This window comes from Harpegnathos saltator, unplaced genomic scaffold, assembly GCF_003227715.2.
Source record: "Harpegnathos saltator strain DR-91 unplaced genomic scaffold, Hsal_v8.6 scaffold124, whole genome shotgun sequence".
Taxonomy (NCBI): Eukaryota; Metazoa; Arthropoda; class Insecta; order Hymenoptera; family Formicidae; genus Harpegnathos; species Harpegnathos saltator.
Genome location: NW_020229900.1, coordinates 23,763 through 43,641, shown reverse-complemented (window position 1 = coordinate 43,641; position 19,879 = coordinate 23,763). Strand labels below are relative to the sequence as shown.

Here is a 19,879-nt window from a genome sequence, read left to right as displayed (position 1 = left end):
GAGAGAGTATAAGAGAGAGAGAGAGGGAGGGAGAGAGTGTGAGAGTGAGGGAGAGAATGTGAGAGAGAGAGAGGGAGGTAGGGAGGGAGAGAGGGGGAGAGAGAAGATGAGAGAGGGGGAGGGGGAGATGTTTAGGGATAGCGGGTGAGAGTAGGAGAAGGAGGGCTAGAGAAAAAGGAGAGTATGAGGGAGAGAGTGTGAGAGAGAGAGGAGAGGAGGGAGGGAGGGAGGGAGGGAGAGAGAGAGGAGAGTGTGAGGGAGAGAGTGTGAGAAAGAGAGGAAGGGGGGAGAGAGAGGCAGAGAGGGAGGGGGATGAGTGAGTGAGTGAAAAGAAATAATAGGGCCGATAGTCAAAAAGTAGGGAACGTTATCATCTGTTACCGACGTTAGTGAATTTTGGTATACATGTGTATATACAGAGTGTCTTAAAAATGCCGGACTCCCAGGATAACTTTGCAGGATCAAGTTTTCATGAGAAACATTAAACATAAAAGTTGTAGAAAATCGAGTGACGGACTTGATGGTGACCATGAATTTGACATTGGCCATGACCTTCAAGGTCATTTGGAAGTTAACATGCGTTTTTTAAATGGGAACCCTTATTTTTTATTACACTGTTTTTTTATCTCTCCTTCCCTCCCTCCCTCCCTATCTCCCTCCCTCACTCTCTCTCTCTCTCTCTCTCTATCTCTCTCTCTCTCTCTCTCTCTCTCTCTCTCTCTCTCTCTCTCTCACATACTCTCTCTCGCACTCTTCCTCCCTCACATTCTTTCTCTCACACTCTCCTCTCTCTCATACTCTTCTATCTCTTACACTCTCTCTCACTCACATTTTCCCTCCCTCACACTCTCTCTTTGTCACACTCCCTATTTCTCACAATCTCTATCCCACACTCTTTCTCTCACACACTCTCTCTCACAAAATCTCTCTCTCTCTCATATTCTCTCTCTCTCTCTCTCTCTCTCCTCTCTCCTCTCTCTCTCTCTCTCTCTCTCTCTCTCTCTCATAGTCTCTCTCTCTCTCTCTCTCTCTCTCTCATAGTCTCTCTCTCATAGTCTCTCTCTCTCTCTCTCTCTCCCTCTCTCTCTCTCATTCTTTCTCTCACACACTCTCTGTCTCTCTCACACACTCTCTCTCTCTCATTCTCTCTCTCTTACACTTTATCAAAGCCCTTTCGCATAGTCAAAATACATGCAAAGATGAAGCGAAACATTGCCATGCAAAAGGATTTGAAATTCAGTCCAGTCAGTACGACGTAAATTTTCAATTACACATAAAGTTTTTCTAGGCTGATATAGAATATTAATTTCATATTGAGCAATGCTCCGTTTCATATTCCTACACATGTGCTTTCCCTTTATAAAAGTATTCTCAATTCGGCGCATCGAATTTTTCATCATTTTTCCAAGACGTTTCTTATTACTATTTTTTATTTTCGTACGAATATTTATTATGTGAAGCGAAAAGGTTTTCAATTTGGTACAGCCAGGGCGACGTAAACTTTGCAAGAAGGACTCGTTGTCCTAATCGCGATAGTTACTCATCGTTTTTCTCAGATGATTTGCATTATTCCATTTTATTTTGGCAGGAATATACACTATACGAAAGACTTTTTCATTCCGTGCGGCCAATGCGACGTAAACTTTATAAGAAAGTGTCGGTGTTCTAGTCGCAATAGTTTCTCATCGTATTTCTAACATGTTTTCTATTACTCCACTTTATTTTGGCAGGAATATTTGCCGTACAAAAGCGTTTTCAATTCCGTACTGCTAGTGCGACGTAAACGTTGCAGAAGGAAGTCGGTGTCCTATCGCAATAGTTTCCCATCGTTTTTCTCGGATAACTTGAATTACTCCGCTTTATTTTGACAGAAATATTCACTGTACAAAAGCGTTTTCAATTCCGTACTTCCAGTGCGACGTAAACGTTGCAGGAGGAACTCGGTGTCCTATTCGCAATAGTTTCCCATCGCTTTTCTCGGGTGATTTGTAATACTCCGCTTTATTTTGATAGGAATATTGACTGTACGAAAATGTTTCCGTACTGCTAATACTGCTAAGCCAGGGCGACGTAAACTTGACAAAAAGAAGTCGCTGACACGATAAAGTGAGAAGCCGATTTACGTGAAAACAAGCATACTATTTCTGAAGAATCATTTTCTTGTAATAATATTCATTGCTTAAATTATTTTTTATTATGTTACACTATATATATATCAGCGAATCGAAGAATCCGAGAAGCAGCAGCAAAATGCACATTTCGGAGAGAAGGCAAATATCGGCAACGTCGCATTCACATTCATATAAGATCTATGTGTAGAAAAGTCGAAATGACAATGCACACACACATTTGTCCGAAGTCTGTGAGAAAAGATATATATGGAAAAATGCGATGAAAGGATAGCATAATCGCATCAGCAATTATCCGGCAATTGTCTTTACTATATAAATACTATGTAAATATATATACACATATGTGTACCAAAATTCACTAACGTCGATAACAGATGATAACGTTCCCTATTTTTTGATGATCGCCTCTACGTTATAGACGCTTTGCAAGTTCGTTGACGACTCCAGGATCCCCTTAATGCTAGCGAATGATCTGTCGATGTGTTTATCTATTAGACAATAATTACTTACCTGACTTTACTTATCCTGAACTTTGATATATCGCTGATGAATGTATCTCTAAACTTTATCATAGGGATAAAATCATTTGTGAAAATCATTTTGTTCAATTATATATAATATGGCACGAAAGCGGGTATGCTCAAAAGCGGAACACCTTGCGCTAGGTAAGGCTTCATCGATTCCAGGCTTTGCGGTAAGCATCTTTGGAGTTCTGATCTTGGACATGTGTGTAGATTCGGTACTAACAACAAAATAAAATGTCTTTGTAATCTTTCCTGCAAACGTATATCAAAGCGTCGTAAGTCATCAATCTCATGTTCGATCCGGAAAGCGTGCGATTCTCGCGAGAAGAAAATTCGACGCGGTTCGACTAATATATAAAATTGCTCATATCTATCACAAGATAGTCGCATAAAACTGAGCACCATACATGCTCATACTCGTTGGAGAGTATTACTTTATCCGATGATCGCGGTGTTACTTACATATGGTTTTTAGGTGGAAGGCAGATATGTTCGCGATGAAGCCGCTCGTTATAACGAGGAGTGTAAAGATGATACGCATTTTGCTTGCGGAAAGGTTCTTGCTTCCATTGGAACTTAACGAAATGCTGAGCGATTTCAAAATGCAGATTTATCGGCAGTGGTGTAATCGTGTGGTTTCGAAGATAATTCAATCACCTTGCGCTGTTCTCGACTTCATGACTTCCGTTAACATACCACGTTGAGGGCATATTTTAAACATAACGATCACGTGTCGACAGGATGTAAATCACGAGTTGTCTCCTTGTTTAGCGTTGAGGCGGAGACATAGTGAGAGAACAATGATAAATATGTAAACACTTGACAAATGTTTTCGCTAAATCCTTGCAAAAAATCTTCCTTCGCGATTGCTATCCGCCGAGGCGATTATTTGGAACGAAATAATTTGTCAATTAAAATTATAACATCGGTTTTTATCTTAACGCATTACGTTAAATTGGCGACTTGAATTGATGACGTCAGGTTTCGAAAAGTTAACATTTGGAAAGATCGATTCGCATCTACATCTGGAAATTCTGTTTGGTAGATTTTCACGAGGAATGATAATGCGCTGAACGAGAAAATATTTGAATTAGAAAGATATATCTCTCCTGATTTTTAATAATTTTGACTTATACTATTATCTGTTTAGGACCGCATAAAATATTTTCTGTGGATGTTTATACACGTATATAGCTTTCACGTTAAATCAACCAAGGATTAATGTACTATACTTCAAATTTTTTCTTTAACATACATAACTCTTTATTACGTGTTCTCAGAATACAAAATCACTTTGTATCATATTTGCATTGCGATATTTGTGTGATGAAATTGTCAGCAATATGGAGGTGTTAGAAGGATGCTTTATTTTACAAACGAGGTTGCTCATTAAATCATCGGTTATGTTCTAAGTTGTATAGAAGAAACAAAGTCTATTCTCGTTTGCATAACGGTTTATAAATATTACGACAAAGTTACAAGCGTACAGAATGTTTAAAATTGTTCGATGATTGGTTATGATAGAAGGCGGTGTGCTAATATAGGAGATATCATCCGACGTTACAACTCTAACGAGAGATTCGCGATGATTCCACGTATTTTTATTAAACTTTTACCTACCAAGATAAAAATACAATAAAAATATAATAAACTATTTACATCATGTACAATCATTCGAATTTTATTATAACTGTTTGTTACCCTCGCATCCTTGATCATTTGATGAACTTGGTTTTAACTTCGTCAGAAGAGACGTTTTGTAAATCGGTGCATGTGAATAATCGCTTAATATGAAATAATAAATTGCATACAATTGATTGTCCTGAAGATTAATATTTGTCATACAGTGATGGGTGTTTCATTACAACGATAAAACAAAGACAACTGCGCATCTAGAAAATCAGCAATTCGTGAATTGGATATTTCAAGAAGATTTTATTCGCAATTGTTTGGATAATATCAGAGGCGAATAATTGAATTATATGCATGTTTCGAACTGGGAATATATAGCTATAGCTCCCCAGTTGTTATGCAGATAGGAATTTATGTCGATGACTGCTTTGGAGTACCATTGACTTATTATTTCCGTGGTGATGTCCACATCCCCTATACTTTCGAATATTATGTTGACATAATAAACGTTGAAATATCTATAGGCCGTTGTCCAGTGCTCGCTATATCCATCTTGTATAATGATGCTAGCGTTGATATTCGTCAAGTCGTTCGTTATAATGTGAGACGTGACAAACGCAGTCTTACTATATGAGTTGTAGTTAGCTGACACATTGATCGATAGAAAGTATGCGTTAAATTTAATCCCATGTATACTGCAGATAAAGCTGCTGAAAGTAATACTGAAAACCACAATTTTATGTTTGTCTTGCACTCATCTGTGCTTACGTGATCTGTGATTGAATTCATCATGTGGGTCGCTTTTGCAGAATAAGGCTATCGATCGATTTTACGTCGATCCACATGAATACAATTATCCTTCATCTGAATCGTGCGTGAATTATTCAGAGATGTATCTCGACCGGTGTACGTCAATTTGTATATTAATAATGACTTACTGAACATTATGTATCGTGAAGTCTGGAATGCCATAGATAATTATGTCCGAGATCGAAAGGAGAGTAACAGAGTCGTCTTTGACGAAGTAAGGTACATTATCAACACGATAGGGATCGGAAGAAGTCAGGTTGCGTGACGCCGATTTTTAGGAGTTGTTTCATCAACTCAATACTGTGTGTTAGGCACGCATTGACCGTTTCTGTTTTGGCCCGTCGCAAACATGTTTGCAGATAGTCTACTACATAATAACATAATAGAACATAATAAACTTGCAACTTCTTCTCTGTGCAAAGATGAAAGTGTACGTAATTTCCTACGCGTTTGATTCGGTAAACGCGTGGTTCAACATTAGGAAAAAAAATGTAGTATCTCTAACAAAACTGTTTAGTTGAAGCATTTTTAAATAGCAACCAAATATTTTTTATTTTATATAACATGTTTTATACAACAAAATATATTTAGTTGCCTCAACTAAATATATTTTTCTGCTTTGTTCTCTGGACCAAATGACTTCATATATAAAAATTAAGCATTTTACTAGGTGCGCAACTAAGTTTCCGAATTTCACACATGGATGGCGCTAACGACACATGTAGTCGACATACATGTCTGAAGTTGTGTTTTTTTATAACTTGGACATCTGTTAACAATAACCAGTCGTAATACCAACACATATCGCAACGCAAAAATATTTTTTCTAACAACGAAGATGTCGAGTTTTGTGCCAAATAAACAGCATTTGCGGGAAGCTTTGCTTTTCTGCTTTAACTTGAAAAAAAGTGCAGCTAAAGCACGTCGTTTGCTTGAGGAGGCCTACGGCGAACACGCACCATGGAAAACTACCTATGAAGATTAGTTTAAACGCTTCAGAAGTGGCGATTTCGACACTGAGGACAAGGAGCGCTCCGGAAGACCACCAAAAACAATTAAGGACGCCGATTTGCAAGCGTTATTGGATGAGGATGATATGCAAACACAAGATCAACTTGCGGAGATAATAAACATGACTCGCCAAGGTATTTTCAAATGTTTACATGCCATGGGAAAAATTCAAAAGGAAAGAAAATGGGTGCCGTATGAGTTAACCGAGAGACAGATGGAAAATCGAAGAGCCACTTCCGAAATTTTGCTTTTGCAGCATGAAAGAGAGAGTTTCCTACATCGAATTGTTACTGGCGATGAGAAGTGGATATATTTCGATTATCCCAAACGCAAAAAATCGTGGCTTTCACCTGGCGAAACATCAACATCGACGGCACGTCCAAATCGCTTCGGAAAGAAGACAATGCTCTGCGTTTGGTGGGACCAGAAAGGAATCGTGTACTATGAGGTGCTGAATGAGCGGGCGAAACTGTCAATGGGCATCGCTACCGACAACAACTGATCAATTTGAACCATGCATTGCTCGGAAAACGGCCAGAATGGGACACGAGACACGAACGAGTGATATTGAAGCACGACAACGCTCCGTGCCATCGCACTTCCATCGTCCAGGACACCATCAAAACGCTGAAATGGGATCTGCTACTGCACGCGCCGTATTCGTCAGACCTGGCCCCTTCCGATTATCACTTGTTCCGGTCGATGGCGCATGGCTTGGCTGGGCAACACTTGGCCAATTTCGAAGAAGTGCAAAATTGGTTGGATGAATGGTTTCGGTCCAAAGACGCGTCGTTTTATCGTCGCGGTATTCATGTATTGCCAGAGAGTTGGCAAAAATGTGTAACTAGCAAGAAACGATATTTCGAATAAACAATTTTTTGTATTTCTCTTGAAATTTTCCATTTTTCATTGATCAAAAAACCCGGAAACTTAGTTGCGCACCTAGTACTTTACTTTGATACAAAGTTTCATATTTTTTTGAATTTCCGGGTTCCCAACCTTTTCTTGTTATTAGCAATGATAATGGCGAGCCGATTATTACATGACAGTTGCAGAATCATATTTTGCGATGTTTAGCTGTGGACTTTATCAAACAATTTGATAAAGTTCACAGAAGATTGTGTCTAATGATTGCTTTGCGAAACACTCTGTCATATCTTAAAGCAAAAAAAAGGAAAAGGGAAAGGATTGCTTGTCATTCTGTTGATTTATGGAGCATTAATCGGAGCAATCATATCCATAGCCAGTAATCTTCCATTCGAGATGAATTTTGATGTAACATGAGAAATGTTTTGTATACACTATACTGTAATCAGGAATTTTTTGTTATGCTGCAATTTTACGTACATTATACACAGCTATAGCTCATTATTTATGAAGGATATTGTAACATTACCAGCTGAACCATTTTCCGCGGATGATTCAATAAACAAAAAACTTATGTATATATTCCCTGATTAAGAAACCCGTCGGTGTCTTGTCTATAAATATCGAAGGATAACGGAAAGAGCCGATTAGGCTGCGAATTTTATTCCGCGGTGACCGAAAATAAGCCCGTTCCGACCATAAAAATCAAACGTTTCATTGTCTCTTCGAATTCGTCCTCTCTGGGAAGTCTTTATCACTCATTATGTTTCGTCTATCACGCGCGATATATGAATCAGATTATTCGTAAATGCGTGCCGCGGTTGTACGTGACAAATAATGTCAAAGTGTGTGGCAGGTCGACTCTCAGACCGTCGTACATAATTCCTCACTTTTATTTGTTTTATTTGTTTTTTATCCTGAGTGATCTCGTTTCCGTGAAACTATTCAGGATTTACATCGCACACTTAATCGGAATCTCATACGATGAGATGAGAATTGAACGAGAAGCTATTTATTAGAGGCTAATTTGTAGACAATCTTCGACAAGGCTGCGATTGGTTTCATAAGAACGGCGTATGAGATGTGATGAAACCGCGACGTTAAGTAGCAAAGATGGAAAAGCTGTTTGAACTGGCCGCGTTGGCGAAGGCGAGCTTTCGCGAACGTTAAAGTCTGCCGAGAGTTTCTGACTTACAACGTCTCTCCTTTTCGGCGATCAGCCAGAGAGAACCTCGTCGAGTAACTTGCTCGTGGCAGCCAAGGCTTTTTCGCAGCCTTGGCGATGCTCTCGGCATAATCGCGACGACGTTCGGCGGTTCTTAAGAATGTAAACAAATTGAATGGTTTCAATGCAACATTGCTAGTACTTATTGATTAACCTATTAATTGATTGAATAACACCACGGAACGTTTGCATATATTCGCGAACTTTAGCCAATCGGCGATAAAACTCGTTCATACACCCAAAAAAAGTATTCTATTTGTAAAATGATTTTTTTCATAGTCTTATATTTATACGTGAAGCTTTTTACAGGAAAAGGATTCCTCTTTCGACAAAGTGATTAAAGTGAACCATTCATCTAAAATTTGTTGGATATTATTCTAACTATTTTCCTTTTATGTCAAGAGGATTTCCTCTTATATAAATTAATTTTCCTCTTATATGAAAAGGAATATGTTGATTTAAATGTCGGCTTATTTTCTTCAGTCATTCTCTGTCTCACGACTTAGACATGAACGAAAAAATAAGCATATCCTCATTGGTTAGAATATTTAGAACGCTTTTAAAAAAGATGTGTGTGTTGTTTTAACATATAACGAAGATAATTTACCCATATTTGGTCAAATACAGTTTAGAATCTATTGCAAGAAGTTGAATAATATATATATCCCTTCTTTTAACTATGTTTCATATAATTGGTTATGATAAACATTTTTGTAGCTATAAAACTCATAACAAAACTGATTAGAAATTTATTTGTCATGATGATCTTATTTCATTCGTGCCTACTTATTGTCAAACTAGAGCTAGAGGTACATTTATATATATATATATTACTTTTCGCTATACGTTATAATAATTTTTTCAAATTAACCAGTATAACCGGTAAGAATAAAGTTCGGTAAGAATAAATAATAATCCTTTAAAAAGATATTAAATAATCTTTGTATAAGAGGAAATTTAAATTAAAATCAATAAGATTTGCATTATATATATAACATATATACAGGGTGCACGATTTATCTGAAGACATTGAAATATTTCGAGAATTATGTATTGGATAAAAAAAAGTGGTTAATGAAAGTTGTTAGTCTCGAAGGGAGACATCCAATGATACCAAACTCGACCTCCCACTCCACCCCCTGGGGGTGGGGATTGGGGGCAACTTTGATATCTTAAGTGGAAACCCCCATTTTTATTGCAGATACAGATTCTACGCCACAAAATACGTAAATTTTGTCCGAAACTTTTTTTTCGATTCGTGATAGATGGCGCTGTAATCGCAAAAAATTATATTTTCCGCAATTCTCCAGAAATGATCATTGGATTGAGAAATAAAAAATACCTGTTCAATATTTTTAAACACATAATAAAAGTTATTAAAAAGATAAGGTTTATCAACCTAACTTAAAATATAAGGTTTATCAACAAGTGCCAACAACTCGTGAAAACATGGTAGAACGCATAAGAAACGCTTGCGCTGAAACTCCTGCATATATGCTTCTATCCTGTGTACAGTCATTTGAAAAAAGGATCAATAAGTGTATTGAAGTTGAAGGTAAAAATTTCAAACACTTACTCTAATTAATTGAACAGTGAGAGGCAAGGGGACTCACATTAAAAAAGCACCCCGATCTGTGAGAGGCAAGGGGACTCACATTAAAAAAGCATCCGAAGGGAACATAAAACTACTACGTCCTCGTCGTTGTTCTTGTGTAACGTTAAAAGTAGTTTCTCGGAAAAATTCAACGCTACCTATCACGAATGAAAAAAATTGTTTCAATAAAAATTTCACATACAATCTAATTCTGCAATGAAAAATGTGGGTCCCCATTTGAGATTTGAACGTTATCACCCACCTTACCCCGAGAGGATGGGGGGGGGGAATAACTTTTATTATGTTCATTAAAAATATTGATCAGGTATTTTTTATTTCTCAATCCAATGATCATTTCTAGAGAATTGCGGAAAATATAATTTTTTGCAATTACAGCGCCATCTATCACGAATCGAAAAAAAAGTTTCGGACAAAATTTACGTATTTTGTGGCGTAGAATCCGCATCTGCAATAAAAAATGGGGGTTTCCATTTAAGATTTCAAAGTTGTCCCCAACCCCTACCTCCAGGGGGTGGGGTGGGAGGTCGAGTTTGGTATCATTGGATGTCCCCCTTCGAGACTAACAACTTTCATTAACCACTTTTTTTTATCCAATGCATAGTTCTCGAGATATTTCAATGTCTTCAGATAAATCGTGCACCCTGTATAACATATATTTTCTCTAACTTTAAGAATAATATGTTTAGAATATTTTCCTCTTAATTTTAGCGGAATCCTCTTGAGGCCATATATAAAAATAAAATCCTCTAAAATTTAGATAATTTTGCTTGTTCTGAAATTCCTTTTTTTGGGTGTATATTTTTTTTTAAATTCCGTTTCTAAACCTCACACAGCCGCGGACGGAATTTTCCACTGAAAAGCATTCGCTTCCCGCAACGTGTTAACATTGCCGGCATCGAACGTTCGCTATTTTGAAGGATACCTGAAGACGTATCTTCCATGTTTTGGAGTCGGTGTCTTCGATGCTCGGCACGACGCGAGAAGCCGTGGCGTGTGGGTAAGCGACTCGAATAAAGACAGGAACAAGTGCATTCAACGCGCGCGAGAACTGCATTGAAAGGCGGACTGCCTTTCCGTGGCGAAAAGCGAGCCTACGTTACTCGCGATGAATGAATTATTTCGAAATTCGCTGGTCACATGCCTAACGTTTTATTATGTCACTCTCAAAGTACAAATTTATAAGTTCGTACATTCGCGCATATCGTAACTTTTATTTTCTCTGTCGTCTCGATACAAAATGTCTATATTATGCATGCATCGGAAAAAAAGTTCTCTTTTTATTTACAGGAGACAAATACTTTTATGATCTTGCTGACCTGCGGCCGCTGAGTACTATGTATACTCATATTCCGTATTCTTGTTTTATTTTTATCGTGCGATTTGCGCGCTTTACTCGCGATGCGGCTCGAGTCGTAGCCGATGCTTCAATCAGAGAACTCAACTTCCGGGAATCAATTACAAAGTTCTCTCGTTAAACTATCGGCGACGTTGCGAGCCGCATCGGGAGGGAAGTGTTGAAATCGAATCGAGTGGAAGTCCGCGCTCGTATGGCCAACCGTCTGCGCGCGATTTCACCGGTGTGAACTAAGCTAAAAGAACGCGTCGAATGACTATGATCGAGCGAGCTAATCGGTCATCGGACAGAAGCCGAAAGTGACGGTACACGTGACGTGTCCGGCGTTGCAAGTGCGACGGAGGATTCGGTTGGAATGTGATTTCACCGAGAATCTTCCGTACGTGCTTTCATTATATTTCTACTTGTCCCCAGGTGAAGATATAATAAAGAGCTGCCGTTTACACCGCGTACCGACATTCCGACTCTGTCACGAGCGATTACCGTCTTCGTCTGAAAAAGGATCAAACGCGAACCATCATGCAAACGAGCGCACACGAGTTCTCACTTTGTGACAATAACACGCGCGCGATCGGCCGTGCATGTTGATATATGATAATTTACAATTTTCACAAAAAAAGACAACTAGCTCGTCGTCGCGGCTATAAAACGAGGGCAAGAAGATGCCTACTCTGGATACAATACGCTCAGAGGGAAGTTGACATAGATGTTGTTAGCGGTTTCCTTGATAACTTTGGCAGCGTACCATTCGGCCGTCCGGTGCATTTCGTTCATCAGTGTCTGCCATTGATATTGCAAAAATTGATCCAAATAAATGGTCATCGTCTCGTTATAACTCGCCGTTTTAGACCCCGAGATTTTATCGATTTTCAATTGCACCTGGACATTCATCACTTCAAAATGTTCCTCGCCTGTTTCCGCTTTATCGTAATTTTCACCATATATAACGACGTCGGCGGTGACGTTTCTAAAAATTGTTGTTAGTCGGCCTACTTTTATGGGCCTCGTAAAATTGGGCATCACTTGGTATTTTGTGCGCAATATAATCTGTGGGAACTTCGCCTGTAACATTATCTGATGCCTTGCGTAGCTGAAAACGAGAATGTCCAGATAGTCGAATAGCTGTTCGGCTGCTGAGATTCAGCCGCGCTCGAATTCGCGATGCAGCTTCTCCTCGGGCGAAGAAGATTATCGTTCCATTTGTCGTACGACAAGTGTCGTCGAATCTGTCAGTCGAATTTAACAATTCCCGCGAAAATTGTTTATCCGGCGACTCAGGAATTCGACGATACTCCTTGTACTACATTGCAAACCCGAGTGTGTTATTTTGACACGTATAGGCTGAAGCTTTCTTTACATGTTTCTTGTTGTCTTAAGCTACGTCATTTAATTCATTTAGACGTTATTTAGACATTATATTTTATTTTGTTTTTTATTTATTTTTTTATTTATAAAGTGATTTTTCCTATAGTCTCATATTCTGAGCCGTTTACGGGAAAAAGAGTTTCCTATAAAGCGATTAAAGTGAACTATTCATCTAAAATTTATTAAATTCTAACCGTTTTCAAGAGAATTTTCTCTTATATCAATTAATTTTCCTTTTATATGAAGAGGAATATGTTGATTTGAATGTCGGCTTCTTTTGTTTAGTCATGCTCCATCTCCAGACATGAACGAAAAAATAACCATATACTCATGGGTCAGAATATTTAGAATGCTTTTTAAAAAAGGTATATGTGTTGTTATAATAACGAAGATAATTTACCCATATTTGGTCAAATACAGTTTATAATCTATTGCAAGAAGTTAGAAAATATATTTTCTTTCTTTCAACTATGTTTCATACCATCGGTTATGATGAACATCTTTGCAGCTATGAAGCCCGTGACAAAACTGATTGGAAATTTATTTGTTATGATGGTCTTATTTCATTCGTGCTTACTTATCGTAGAACTAGAGCCAGAAGTATATTTATATATATATATATACATTACTTCTTGCTATACATTATCATAATTTTTTCAAATTAAGTAGTTTAACTAGTAAGAAAGAGAATAAAATACAGTATAGTAAGAATAAATAATAATCTCTTAAAAAAATTAAATAATTTGTGTATAAGAGGAAATTTATATTAAAATTAATAAAATTTGCATTACAGACACACATACGTACATATAACATATAATTCCTCTAACTTTTAAGTATAATGCGTTTATAATATGTTCCTTTTAATCCTAAAGGAATCCTCTTGTGGATCATCTCACAAATAAGAATAAAATCCCCTAAAATTTAAACGATTCGCTTGTTCTGAAATTACTTTTTTGGATGAAAACAACACTCGAGTTTGCAGTGATACAAGAAGGCTATTAGCTCCACATTATTACGTCTATTGTTATGTGTATTGTTGCGTGATCGACTTTAAAATCGACATCCGGGATGAGACGATCGCTTGGATCGCGCATTGCGAATGAATGTTTGTATGTCGTATGTCAATCTGCTCTATCGCGATTACTTACTTGAACCCCGTTATATCGAAGTCTGCTGCTCCGGAGATTATTATATCCGAAAACTTCGTGGTGCTTGAATATTTACCCGACATGGAAAATTCGTAAGTCGGTATACAATACGGGTTGAACGTCGGAATACCCAAAGAATAAACACCATCCTTCAAGTGAGGCTTTAATGATTCTATGCTGCGCTTTATACATACTCCTAGATCAATCTCTCTTTGGTTACAAATGTACAGTAGTGATACTAAGAACAAATTACATACTGCGTTCGCAATTACTTTCTCACACATATCAGTTTTGAAAAACACACGATTCATCGGAAGGCAGCGGGTCAACTCGAAAAATACCTCAAATTAAGTGTATCTCTCTTAGAATAGACTTCTATTCGCGAGATTAAAACGGAGTTACAAATGTTAGCTGTTCGAGAAAATTTTCGGATTTGCGAGATGATCGCACGGTTACTTACACGTAATCCCTAGATCGCGGTCAGACTTCACCATGGTCATCATGCTCATCAAAAAGATCAATAAAATAACACGCATTGTGGCTTACCGAAAAATCCTCGGTCAAATTCAAATTTAATGTTGCGTCGAAATATTGAGTGACTTTAATGCGCGAATTTCACTGTTACTCGATAATGTTCCGACTATGCGATTTCGACGACAACTAGCCAGCTCGCGTTGTTCTCGTTTCCACGTCTCTCGTTAATATATTTGTCCGACGAGTCAGGATTCGTATTTCGGACACGACGATCACGTGTACACACAATGCAAATCACGAGCGGCCTTGTGGCTTAACATTGTGCCAAGCATTTGTCGAGAGAATAATAGGGAACTTGTGAATCTACATCGAAAGTTCTCACGAAATCCTATGATCTTAGCTAAGGTGGCTACTTGAAAGGAACATACATTGCGAAGCGAATATGTAAAACGCAGTCTTTAATTTTTAAAGCATTGATAATGGGACAATTATTTGTGTCCTGCGGAAAATGAAGTGCAATGGATCGATGAATTTTGCTAGATATTATTCGAAGAGATCAAGTGATAATACATTGAGAAAGAAAAATGTTTAAAAATATTAAATATTTCTACCGTTGCCGTCGAATTTTTTCATTGTTGAAAAGAGAAAGGAAGAGAGAAGGAAAACGAGTAAGAGGAGTTATGTAGAATTACATATTATATGAAATTTCACTTGATACGTGCATAACTCTTTATTGCGTTGGTTAAATTTACAAATAAATTTGTATAATCTAAGCGCCGTTATTCACGCGAAGAAAAAATATCCAATATTGCAAACGCTCTTACATGGATTTTTTTCTCTGCGAGGAAAACAAATATTTCGCTTATTGCACGTATTCTTTTCTTTCTAGAAATTCTCAAGTATACGCGTACTTTCCGGATAATTATATACTCGAATTTATTTTACAGTCAGGACAAAATTGTTCTGGATGTTGTTTAAGATACAGCTGATGCTTCAATGAAAGAATTTATTTTTGGACCGCTAAAAAATAATTTGTCTTATTGAACCATTGACTGGTGTTGAAAATGCTCCGAAAAAAAATTGTCCAGATTGTTTCAGTTCCAAGTTTACAATCGTATTTCGTATATCCAATTTACAAAGCGTAAGGTCTTTAGCGTAGAATCTTTAGGTCTAGGAAGGATCTATATATATATTATTACCGATAAGATTGGTAACGCGAAATGGTTCAATTACAAGCGACAACTCGCGAGCTTCATCAGTTATGACGAAAGCCGAAGTGATGGTATACGAGATATCTAACATTGCAAGTATAACGAAGAAAACGCGTGGAACATAGGTATTTTTATCATACTTTTATTCATTGAATGAAAGTACAATAAAGAGATACTGTGTGCATAGTGTACTATCATGCGAGTTCTGTCACAACCGCAAACCCGCGAGCATTCGTTCGCATTTGATGCGCACCGAACCCCATTGGAAGAAAAAGCCATTTTCTAAAGCAGCGTATACGAATCTCCGTATCAAAATAATAAATGAGTAATGCACAACTAATTGTGCTAGCAAGTTACACTCATTATAAAATGATTAATCTCTTCATCATGACAATAAAATCAAGACGATGCGTTTTAACGAGACGTTAACATAACAGTTGGGAAATTCGTGTAAATCTATTCCAAATGGTCTGGATAACTCAGCTGCAATGTTTTTGATGTTATAAATTATTTCGTAAGTCAATGGATCCCACTCAAGTGCAAGATAATCATTTGCCAACTGCATTAGGTTTTCGAGTGTACCTCTTTGTTGTTTATTAGTCTTCATCCCTTCAAACTTTAAGATTGCCACGGTGACGTTGTTCACCTAAAAATATTGTTCTTCGTTCTCAAAATGCCTACCTCGTATAATAATTTCAGCAACGACGTTCCTAAAATTGCTATTTAATCTGTATCTGCTACTTTTAATAAGCGTAGGAGACGCATATGAGACGTATGCATTGAACTTGTGGACACACTGACGAATGGAAAGTGCGCCAGAAACTCAATATAATGATCCTCGACAACTCTGGAAACAAGAATTTTAGGGTAATTTTGTGCTCAGCTGGTCACAAAGCGCGTTTGGATTCACTACGTGGTCGTCTCGTTAGGCCAAGTTGTTACAATTTCTTTTGTTATACGGCGAATATTTTGCGAATATGTCAAATGATTGCTTAGCGCATTTTTAACACTCCCCTCGGACACTGTAGGAATTCTCTATCTGACAATATTCGTCGTACAAGTGAAATATTGGCTTAACAGTACTGAATAATCCGCTGATGTGTTTATGTAATGTTTAGATAATAATTATTTACCTGACTCTAGTTATCGTGAAGTTTGATATACCGTTGATATATGTATCACTAAACTTTATCATAGGGATATACTGGTTTTCGAAGGTCATCTTATAAAATTGCGTATAATATGGCTCGAAAGAAGGTATACTTAATTACGGAATTTCGAAAGAATCTATACTTAGTTACGGAACACTCTGCGCTAAGTAAGGCCTCATCGAATCCAAGCTTCGCGGTAAGCATGCTTGGAGTCGCGATTTCGGACATGTATGTAGATTTGGTACTAACAACAAAATAAAGTGTTCTTGCAATTTTTTTTTCGCATGTACATCAAAGCGGCATAAGCCGATTTTACGTTCGATCCGGGAAAACGCGCGGTTCCGCGAGAAGAAAAATCGACGCGGTTCGTCGAATATGTAAGATCGCGCGTATCTGTCATAAGATGGCCGCAGGAAAGTGAACATCATACGTGCTGATACTCGTTGGAGAATATTACTTTATCCGACAATCGCAATGTTACTTACATCTGTCCCTTAAATAGTTGGCACACATGTCCGTGATGAAGCCGCTCGTTATAACGAAAAGCGCAAAGATGGTATGCATTTTTGCGGAGAGGTTCTTGTTTCGAATTTAACGAATGCTGAACGATTTCGACGTGTAGATTTATCACCAGTGGTGATAAATAACCTTACGATTTCGACAATAATCCAGCCACTCGCGTTGTTCTCGATTTTACGACTTTCATAAACATATCGGTCCGACGCGTCGAGAGTGTATTTTAAACTCAGCGATCACGCATCAACAGGATGTAAATCACAAGTTATCTCCTTGTTCAACGTTGAGGCGAAGACGCATTGAAAGAACAACGATAAATATGTAAACACATGACGAATATTTTCGCTGAATCCTTGCAAAAGGTCTCCCTTTACAATTGTTATCCTCCGAGGCGATTATTTGGAACGAAATAATTTGTCGATTAAAATTATAACATCAGCTTTTACCTTATCGCATCGCATTTTGAGACTTAAATTGATGATGTCAGTTTTCGACTAGTTAACAATTGGAAAGATCGATTCGCGTCTACATCGGGAAATTCTGTTTGGTAGATTTTACTAAGCGAGAAAATATTTGAATATGAAAAATATATCTCCCCCGAATTTTAATAACTTCAACTCACACTGTTATCTGTTCGGGAGCGCATAAAATATTTTCCGTGAATGTTTATACACATATATAGCTTTCACGTTAAATTAGTCAAGGATTAATGTGTTATGCTTCAAATTTTTTCTTTAACATACATAACTCTTTGTTACATGTTCTCAAAATACAAAATCACTTTGTATCATACTTGTGCTACTATATTTGCGTGATAAAACTGTCAGCAATATGGAAGTGTTAGAATGATGTTTTATTTTACAAAATCGTTTATTATCATCGGTTACGTTCTAAGCTGCATTGAAAAAACCAAATCTATTCTGATTTGCATAATGGTTTGTAAATGCTATCTACGACAAAGTTAGAAGTGCATCGAATGATCAAGGTTGCTCGATGATTGATTATGACGAAGAACGATGAAGGAGCCGAAATGATAATGCAGGAGATATCATCCGACGTTACAACTCTAACGAGAGATTCGCGATGAATCTAAGTATTTTTATTAAACTTTTATCTATCAAGATAAAAGTACAATAAATTATTTATACCATGCACAGTTATTCGAATTTTGTCATAAGCGGTTGTCATGCTCGCACTTTTGATTATTTAATGCGCACCTAACATTGTCAGAAAAGACGTTTCGTAAATCGATACATGTGAATGGTTACTCGGTATGAAATAATAATTGCGTACAATTGGTTCTGAAGATAAATATTTATCATATAGTGATGGGTGCTTCGTCACTGCGATAAAATTGAGACAATTGCACGTCTAAATAAGCGTCAGCAATACGTTAATTGGATATTTCAAGAAAATTTTATTCCTCTCTCTCTCCTCTCTCCTCTCTCCTCTCTCTCTCTTTCTCTCTTTCTCTCTCACTCTCTGTTGTCCGGATAATATTAGATGCGAATAATTGAATTGAATTACATGCATGTTTCGGGAAGTTATAGCTCCCAGTTGTTTTGCTGATAGTAATTTATGTTGATGATTAATTGGGAATACCATTTACTTATTATTTCCGAGGTGGTCTTAACATCCCCTACGCTTTTGAATACCACGTTGACGTTGACGTAATAAACGTTGAAATATTTATAGGTCCTTTTCCAGTTCTCGTAATATCCACCTTGTATAGCGATGCTAGCGTTGATATTCGTCAAGTCGTTCTTTGGAAACTGGGAGATGAGAAACGCGGTCGTACTATGTATATCGTAGTTAGCTGACACATTGTTGGATGGAAAGTATGCGTTAAATTTAATCTCCTACGCAATACGTTTATAGTTGTTGAAAGAAACACTGAAAACAATTTAATGCTAGTTTTTGTGCTCACGTGATCCGTGATTGAATTCATCATGTAGATCGGTTTTGCAGAATAAGACTATCGATCGATTTTACGTTGATCCACATGGAGACAATCATCCTTCATCTGAATCATGCGTAAATTATTCAGAGATGTATCTCGACCGGTGTGCGTCAATTTATATATTAATAATGGCTTACCGAACATTATGTATCGTGAAGTCTGAAATGCCATAGATAGTTATGTCCGAAATCGATAGGAGAGTAACAGAGTCGTCTTTGGACGAAGTAAGGTACTTTTTCTGCACGATACGGGTCGAAAGACGGTAAGTCAAGCTGCGTGATGCCGATTTTCAGGAGTTATCTCATCAACTCAATACTGCGAGCTAGGTATGCATTGGCCGTTTCCTTCCGTCGCGAACATCTTTGCAGGTAAGGTATTAAGAACATAATAAACTTGCAATTTTATTTCAATACAAAAATGATAGAGAACGTAATTTCCTACGTCATTGTTTCGGTAAGCACGCGTTTCTTATGAGAAGGAAATCAACTCGATAAATGAGATCACGTGTATCTGTCGTAGGATAACATACTATATGCAAAAGAGCACCAGAGGTACGAGTGTTCACTCTTGCTTGAGAAAATTATTTCGCACAACGATCGCAGGCTTACATATCGTTGTAGGTGACTCGAATGGTCCTGGCGTGGCAAAGATGCTCATAATAGCAAGGAGAGTAAGAAAAGTACGTATTATGGCCTGAGAAAAAGGTTCTTGGTCGAATTCCAATTTAACAGGATGCCGAAGTGCCGTGCGATTTTGACGTTTGAATCTGACAGTCAATCAGCAATGCTATAATCGTGACTTTTAATTTAATCTTTAATAACTAAAAATCGTCTCGCTTTGCTCTTGTTTACATAATTTTTGCTAACATACCCGAGGTGTCA

General features: G+C 37.5%; 2 protein-coding genes and 1 long non-coding RNA gene across 4 annotated transcripts in view; all 3 read right to left on the bottom strand.

Annotated features, from left to right (window-relative positions):
- The window catches only part of LOC105191225 (uncharacterized), a 54,617-nt gene that overhangs the window by 10,977 nt on the left and 23,761 nt on the right, over positions 1-19,879 (bottom strand). Inside the window, exons 1-2 of one of the 2 annotated variants that reach the window (XR_003114092.1) lie at positions 3,119-3,347; positions 2,643-2,874 (exon numbers count right to left, since the gene is read on the bottom strand). The exons of the other annotated variant lie outside the window; for it this stretch is intronic. The gene's annotated coding sequence lies outside the window, so the exon portion shown is untranslated. Of the gene's footprint in view, positions 1-2,642; positions 2,875-3,118; positions 3,348-19,879 lie in introns of those variants that run through there. 2 annotated transcript variants of the gene reach the window in all.
- Positions 10,942-14,413, bottom strand: LOC112590285 (uncharacterized). Its single transcript, XM_025306265.1, has 3 exons — positions 14,147-14,413; positions 13,687-13,924; positions 10,942-12,260 (listed from the first exon to the last, which is right to left on the bottom strand). Exons 1-3 carry the CDS (start codon positions 14,220-14,222, stop codon positions 11,837-11,839), a joined length of 738 nt encoding a protein of 245 aa, XP_025162050.1. The 5' UTR covers positions 14,223-14,413; the 3' UTR covers positions 10,942-11,836.
- On the bottom strand, positions 15,954-17,399 carry LOC112590288 (uncharacterized). Its single transcript, XR_003114097.1, has 3 exons — positions 17,008-17,399; positions 16,505-16,766; positions 15,954-16,218 (listed from the first exon to the last, which is right to left on the bottom strand). It is a non-coding gene; the product is annotated as an uncharacterized LOC112590288 (long non-coding RNA).